The sequence below is a fragment of the Macadamia integrifolia genome, chromosome 2, assembly GCF_013358625.1.
Source record: "Macadamia integrifolia cultivar HAES 741 chromosome 2, SCU_Mint_v3, whole genome shotgun sequence".
Classification (NCBI taxonomy): domain Eukaryota; kingdom Viridiplantae; phylum Streptophyta; class Magnoliopsida; order Proteales; family Proteaceae; genus Macadamia; species Macadamia integrifolia.
The window spans coordinates 39,342,450-39,350,067 of record NC_056558.1 but is presented as its reverse complement, the minus strand read 5'-3'; the positions used below and the strand labels follow the sequence as shown (position 1 = coordinate 39,350,067).

Here is a 7,618-nt window from a genome sequence, read left to right as displayed (position 1 = left end):
TACTAAAGTCAAAAGTCAAATTAGGGAAACATGTGATTTTCTTTGCGACGTGATCTCCATTCTGAACCCCCACACCTTCCTCCCCACCGTTCCATATGACCAATATGCATGATATTAAACTCCTAAATTTTATTTAATTTAAAATTTGAGATGAAAAAAAAAAAAAAAAAAAAAACTCATATTCTACCAAAAAAGTACCATATGTCTTCACCTTCCCTTTCCTTATTTGGGAACTTCTCTCTCTCTCTCTCTCTCTCTCTCTCTCTCTCTCTCTCTCTCTCTTTCTCCAAATATTTTTGGATTACCATTCATAATGGTTATTCTTATTTACAAGTTTTGGGCTCCTCTATCTATCTATCATCAAAGAATTCATGATAACCTTTTTCACCATTAATGATTGTTGTCTTCTTAACAGGTATGGGGTTTTACATTCCTCTAACTAGGGGTGCAAGTTTGGCCTGATTGCCCAAATCCGCCCTTGGCCCGCCCTGATCCTGAACAAGTATCGACCCAAAAATTTTGGCCCTGAGGGCCGGCCCGATCAAGAAATTTCTGACCCTGAGTCAGGGTCAGGGCGGGTAAGGGTTGATGTCTTTGGCCTGCCCAGCCTGCCCTGAACCCAACCCTGATTTTTTTGACTTTGAATTTAGGCCATGGTTTTGGCCCTACCCGACCCTAGTTTTTGTCCTTGATGTTGACTTTGGATTTTTGTTTTCTTAGGATGTTCACCTATTTGTTTAACATGATAAGGGTTTCAAGATATTCGGATTGTTTGCCCTATTAGGATGATCACTTTGTTTATCATGACAAATAATTAAAATTTTTTGGATTATTTGCTTTCTTAGGATATCTCTTATTTGTTTACCATAATAGTTGGAGTTATTTATATTGTTTGAATGTTTGTTTTAGGATCTTCTCCTCATGACAAGTAATTTGTGATTTTGTGTTTTTTATCTTCTCTTTATTATGAATATTTTTTATCTTTTAATTATTTCATATTTTGCAAGGTTAGGGTCAGGGTCAGGGTATACCCAGCTCTTGATGGCAAATCAGGGTCAGGGCCAGGGCCAATCAGCGCTATCCCGACCCGACCCTGAAAAATCATGGCCAATCAAGGCGGGTAAGGGTTGGGCTAAACCCTGAAGGGTTGGGCCTCGATCGAAGTTTTGCGGCCCTGAGTAAGGGTCAAGGCGGGTTTGGGCCCAATTAAAGGGACTCAGGGTTGGACTAGGGTTTTAAGAAGCCCGGCCCAACCTGACCCTGTTGCACCCCTACCTCTAACTCACTCTCTTCTTCTATCATACTCTCTATTTTTCTTCCCTTTCCATAACACTTTTTTCTCCCTTATTACTTTCATAGTAAAATAGAATCCGTTAAGGAGGAGATGGTTATTTTCTATTTTTTGTGTCTGATTTTGCTTCCTTTGAAGGTTCTCTAATTTGAACCCATAGTCAAATAAATCAATTGGAGACGTTGTATCTATGTCTTAAACCTTTGTTAATCCTTTGTTTTGCACGTGTCTATTTTATTAGTATATATATATATATATATATAGAGAGAGAGAGAGAGAGAGAGAGAGAGAGAGAGAGAGAGAGAGAGAGAGAGAGAGAGAGAGAGAGAGAGAGAGAGGTTGATTTAACAGGCTCTTTTTGGTCTATTATCAGAGTTATTTTTTTTACCGGTTTGATTTTTCGTATATATACATTAAAAATAATGGAAAAAATGTTTTTTTATTTTATTGGTTTGGTTATTATCAGTTTCAATTTGGTTTCCAATTTTGGGCGGTCCGCTTTGGTTCAATTTTCTACCAGTTTAATAAAAACCCAGACTAAAACCAAACCAATAAGTATTGGTTTAATTGATCCTGTTTTTCCAGTCAGTTTCGGACAATCCAACCACTTCAGGCTGGAAAAATACACCCCTAGTCGGAATAGTCACAATATTTGTCCACATCACTAAAAATAGCTTCAAAGGCAGGCTATGCAGAACAGTTTTTCCTAATTGCATTATAAATTTCCATTTATGGGGCAGAAAAAGTTAAATGATTCAAATTCCTATATGGCAGCACAAAAAGCATTCAGAAAATCATTATCAGATGCAGTCTCCTGGTTTGTGGTCAAATTGTTCATGATCACTGAATGGATTTAGGGGACGGTATTGGTATCGGTTTCTGGATCGGATCGATTTTGCCCTGCTTTTTTTAAAAAGTACTAATTTTTTACTATTTTTCCACTGAAATGATATGGATGACCAATCTGAATCGGTCATGGATCGGGGATCGAAGATCGGTCTCAGCTGATACCAATCCGATATAGCCGATACCAGACCGATACTTGAAACAATGGTCACCATTGTTTTATCTAGCATAACCAGGCTCAAAGATGTTAACGTCTGGAAATCACAAGTTATAAGCTTCTGACCATTACAATCTAAATTCTTGAGGGTACAAAAACAAACTCTATTCCATATAATAAATTAATAGTAAAACATGTAATTCAATAAGGCGATTTTTTCTGATGGCCGAGTAATGATTGGACATTGTGGTCTAGATTCATCCACGGTGGAGAGAAAGCATTAATACCCTAAAAGGGTAGCATCTTTTAGTTCCATCAAAGTGATTTCAACTTGGCATTTTTCCACAGATTAAGACCCTTAACACCTCAAAACCTGAACCCAAGGAAAAAATGTCTATGATAACATTAATCAGTCAAATGTACCAAAAGCCGTTGTATATCATTCATCAAGAATTAACAGGAAGTGGTGTAAATACGTGAGAATTGAAAAAAAGAAGCCACAGCATCCCCACTTCACACCAAGCTAACTTGCAACTATGATCCAATTCATCTGTGCAAAAGATACGCATGATAGTTTAATTAAGAAAAACAAGATGCATTCATACAAGAAGTTGAAATTTGGATGACCTCACCTGGCTCAATGTCAAATAGAGTTTGGCTCCCATTCATTAAGAGCGCTGCTGTTCATGAGTGGGCTGGGTCTGGCTGGATTAAGTGATTTGTAATCAAAGCAGTCTGTGAACAAAGCCAAACCTGCATATGGCCTTATTGAGTCAATGTACCAAAAAAAGAATTGGAAGACTCTTATTGAAGGTTATTCCTCTTCATAAAGTGATATAGAAAGATCACTACAGCTATCCCAACAAACAACCAAGAGATAACATGGGTTGAACACTGACTGTTCCAAGCCAACATGCAAAACTAAACAAATTTTATCTTGACTGCTCAGATACTTGGAGATACCCTACAACAAATCCTGTTCCATCATCCAACTACATCAAAGGCAACAAATTCTCAGAACTCATTATTAGAATCCCTGGCCAAAATTTTGGCACCATCTCCCAGCCACACACAGCCCTCCAACTTTTTGTACTGGCAGTGCAAAAAACACTTGCAGAGTTTATTTCAGCTAACATACATAACTAAGGCTCTGTTTTGCGAAAGGGAAATATGAAATGAAATAGAAAATACAATATAAACTTTTCAATGGGGTGTTTACTTGAGTATATCCGACATAAAGTGAGAAAAAAAAAAAAAATACATGTGGAGCCCAAAACACCGATAACTCAAGGTTGAAATAGTTTTGTTCAGCAGAAACCCAAATATGGTCATTAAGGAACCCACAAAATTTGCATTACACCCAAACACAGAAAAAAAAATATAAAAGATTGAAAGTAAAATTTGTTTATTCAACTTTTGACCTAAAACGATTCAATCTGGTGGAAGAGGTGAAATGGTATAAACTGATGGAACATAATTCATGTAGCTGACCCATTTGGTTGGGAAAGGGCTTAGTTGAGTTGATACCCACCCTGCCTTACCAATTTTGGAGCTGTACCACATGGGAAAGTGAAATTTTGAAAAGGTTCTAGTTCTTACAGTTGTTGCTTCACAATTCATAATCATGTAAGGTTCCATATCCTGGCATTCACTTGATACGTGTCTGAGAGCAGAACCAGTTATAGTCAGGCAACTGATGAATTGGTCCAATCGCAGCAATGGCAGCATCCTGAAAATATAGCAATTATAAAGAATTACATGGCATAAACTTGGTGACCATTCACTCAACGGATCATTTCTCGATTTAAATCAAGGATTTTCCTTTGAGATGGCAAATACCCAACCCAACCTGCATAGCCTATCAAATAAAAGAACCGTTCTCTGGTTTGGCCAACCGGCGGGATTATTAAGTGAGGTAGCCTTGTGCATGGACCCTAGGCCAGAAGGCCTAAACTCAAAGCCACCAAGTTGTTTGGATATGTTTTTGTTATAATTAGAACTATTTGTTATATATAATACTAAATTAATATTAATTTATTTTATTTTTCATTTATTACAGGGGTTGCCTGAACCCAACTAATTATACAAATCAACAGGGCATGAGAATATGTATAACCCCTGTCCATTAAATGATCGAGTTGGTTTGAACCATGAACATGGCCAGAGATGTCCCTATCTAACCCATTTGAACCCATCTCGTTGTCACTCCTAATTTGCTTGATGACCATTAGTCCATGGATAAAATCTACCCATATGGAGATCATACACCTAATATGGCTAAAAGTTTTTCGCAAAAGCAGAACAGGCATGAATTCTGGGAAAACTGAGAATCTGGGGAAAAGGTAGCCTTGCCTTATTGATTATGAATTCCTCTGCCATCTCTTTTATTGTGGAAGCATCAACACCATCTATTCGTGCAAATAACTCCGAGTATGGGATTACACGCCCATATGTCAGAATCTGTACCCACAATAGTAATCTTTTCAATGTAATAATGCAGAAAGTTGGCCACAACTGTGAACTAATTAGGTAGATCTTAAATGCATGAGACAGGTCTTCCCCCAAAAAAACATGATAGAAAGTATTTCAATGGTTAATACTGCCGTTTACCTGACGTCCATTATTTTCAGCAATTGCACTGGTTCCATCAATATGAAGTAAAAGGGAAGATTTCAACTGCAGTAAGAGGATTAACCATCAAAGGAATCATTTCAAATACATGCCATCGAGGAATATCAAATCATCAGAAAATCAGAGCTTGAACACAATCCCTTCAATCTATGCAGATTTAGGCATTATTTTTCATCAGCAGTGAAAATTGCAATTATTTTACTAGAATCAACATTACCAATGCGAACAATTAAAGCTAACCACTTCCTAATTCCTAAAGTCTGTACTGCATACCTGATTTTGAGCTCGTACTACCTCTGCCTCTGAAACTTTGTATGCCAATCTGCAGAACTCTTGCATTATTGCAATTGATAAATCGTGCAGGCATTCTGGCTGTATCCAACATTAAAAAGCAAGGAATTTGATATATTTGCATTGCATAAATATTGCACCAACAACCAACAAATCAACACTAGTGGCTGCCAAATAAGAGTAACAATTAGGGGGGGGGGGAATAGATTGACATGTTTGTTAACCAAGTAGAGGCAGGCAGAATTTAATCTTATCATTATCCCATATTTTAACAGCAAACACATAATTGATACACATATAGCAAAGATCCATATTGTAATTTAAAAGAGTTTGTTAGAAGTACCTACAGAAGGAAAACTTCTAAGTTCCTGTTGCATTTAATCCTATAAAAAGGAAAAAGAAAAAAGAAAATTCAGTTCCAAACCATAAGGGTATGGGTCTTTACCTTGGCAGTGGAATAGATGCCAAACAGTCCTGTGTCATGATAATTAGTATTGAAAGCCATCACACTCTCAGCCAATTCATTTTTGCTAATTCTTCTGATAAACTCTGACCTGATAATTGACAACAAAACAGAATCTGATTATCTTGAGTGCATTCACATTAATTAATACTATGATTATTGAGGACCAAGGACAAATCTTACCCTGAGCCTGAATAATTACTAACACCGACATTTTTGTCCCAAGAACCAAGCAAACATTGCAACATCATCAGAGGGATGGAGCTTGGATCAGCCCAAGCGGCCCCCTTGAAAGCAATCACAACGTGTGCAACAGGCATATCATTATTCACCACACGAACCTACAGACAACCAAATCAATCAATAAATTTGAATAGACAACAAATCCAACCACATAATTAAATCAAGAGACAGTTTTTTCCTGAAGTTATCTAAACAAAAGCCACGAAAAAAAAAAAAAAAAAAATATGGCCAACCTCGGAACCAGTGAATATAGCTGGATTTTTATCAATCAACTGAGGTGCAGTAGTTGGATCATAAGGAATCCGCTTGAAAAATCTACTGACTTGATCAACAATCCTATCATGTTTAACAGCACCAGCAGCAGATACAACCTAAATTGTAAAAGATTTCAGTTCCACTGGACAAAGATGTTGCATATTTCTACTTCAAACAGGTGAAGAAGGTTAAATAAAAAGTTCCAGAAGCTAGACAAGTTACCATTCTAGGTCCAGTATAATGGGTAGAGATGTATTGACACAAATCATCCCCTGAGATAGTCCGTATGTTCTCCGGTGGCCCTAAAATTGTGTTCCCTAATGGGTTGTTTCTGAAAGCCGCCCAATGCAAATGATCAAATAACACTTCTTGAGTCTGACGTTGGACCTATACACAGATTGCATAACCATTAACAGTAGCGAAAAACAAACTTTTCAAGCAAGTAATATAGAGAAAAAAAGAAAAAAAGTAGCAATTGAGGTCAAACAAATACACATACTTCTTCCATCTCTCTGAGGATAACCCCACGTTCCCGCTTTATAGCATGTTCACCAAACTTGGAATTCTGCAGCATATCAGCAAGGATATCAATGGCAACGGGGACATCATCACGGAGCACATTAGCATAAAAAGTCGTCTGCTCCCGTGACGTATATGCATTTAGATGTCCACCCATGTTCTCAATTTCCTGCTCAATGGCAGCAGAGGAGCGTCGTCGAGTGCCCTTGAAGACCATGTGTTCCAGGAAGTGAGCAGTACCATTGGTACCTGGAGCTTCAAATCGGCTACCAGTATCGATCCAAACACCCACTGAGGCAGTATGATTGTTGCTTACAGATCTCTGGGTTGCAACACGGATGCCATTAGGGAGTGTGGAGATTTGGACTTCTGGGAAACGGAGGATTGCGGAGTGATCGAAGACTTTGGCGTCGGGGGAATTGTGAGTTAGAAAGCGAGACTCTTCGTGTCCTGATGGGTTCTCTTCGAGAGGTGTTGGCAGGGTTGATAAGGAGCAGGACGAAGGTCTAAAGGAGGAAACTAGGATTTTGATTCTTCTGGCAACTATAGATGAGGAAGTTGATGCCATGACGGAGTTTAAGCGCAAGAGCTACCGCCACTGCACAAAATTCCTTGATTTGAACTGCAAATGATATACTTAACGAAGATGAAGATCCACATATACTGTGAGAAGGATTTGCCCGCCTAAGCTGAGCCCTGCTTCAGAGTTCTTCAGCCTCAGCTGGAAATTGAAAGTTCAAACTTCAAACTTCAAACGTTAGGTTAGTTGGTTTCTTGGGAACGGAGAGGGAGAGAAAGACTTTTCATTATTTAAAAAATTGCAATCTTAAAATCTAATCAAATCTCTACTGTTTATTACCAAATGTTTACTAAACTAAACTAAAAAAATACTTTTTTTTTTTTTTCTAATCCGGAAATAAAC

The 7,618-nt window shown here is 37.9% G+C and overlaps 1 protein-coding gene across 2 annotated transcripts; it reads right to left on the bottom strand.

Annotated features, from left to right (window-relative positions):
- Positions 1 to 2,444: 2,444 nt before the first annotated feature.
- LOC122059831 (probable mitochondrial-processing peptidase subunit beta, mitochondrial) lies at positions 2,445 to 7,467 on the bottom strand. 2 transcript variants are annotated; one of them, XM_042622873.1, is made up of 11 exons: positions 6,677 to 7,467; positions 6,400 to 6,564; positions 6,156 to 6,293; positions 5,863 to 6,020; positions 5,662 to 5,770; positions 5,199 to 5,297; positions 4,905 to 4,970; positions 4,647 to 4,754; positions 3,894 to 4,023; positions 2,927 to 3,047; positions 2,445 to 2,667 (listed from the first exon to the last, which is right to left on the bottom strand). In XM_042622873.1, the coding sequence occupies exons 1-9, from the start codon at positions 7,262 to 7,264 to the stop codon at positions 3,943 to 3,945; spliced, it is 1,512 nt and encodes a 503-aa protein (XP_042478807.1). In that variant the 5' UTR covers positions 7,265 to 7,467; the 3' UTR covers positions 2,445 to 2,667; positions 2,927 to 3,047; positions 3,894 to 3,942. The 2 variants fall into 2 exon arrangements, with proteins under 2 accessions (XP_042478807.1, XP_042478801.1); XM_042622867.1 differs by lacking the exon at positions 2,445 to 2,667 and adding an exon at positions 2,669 to 2,844.
- Positions 7,468 to 7,618: the final 151 nt, after the last annotated feature.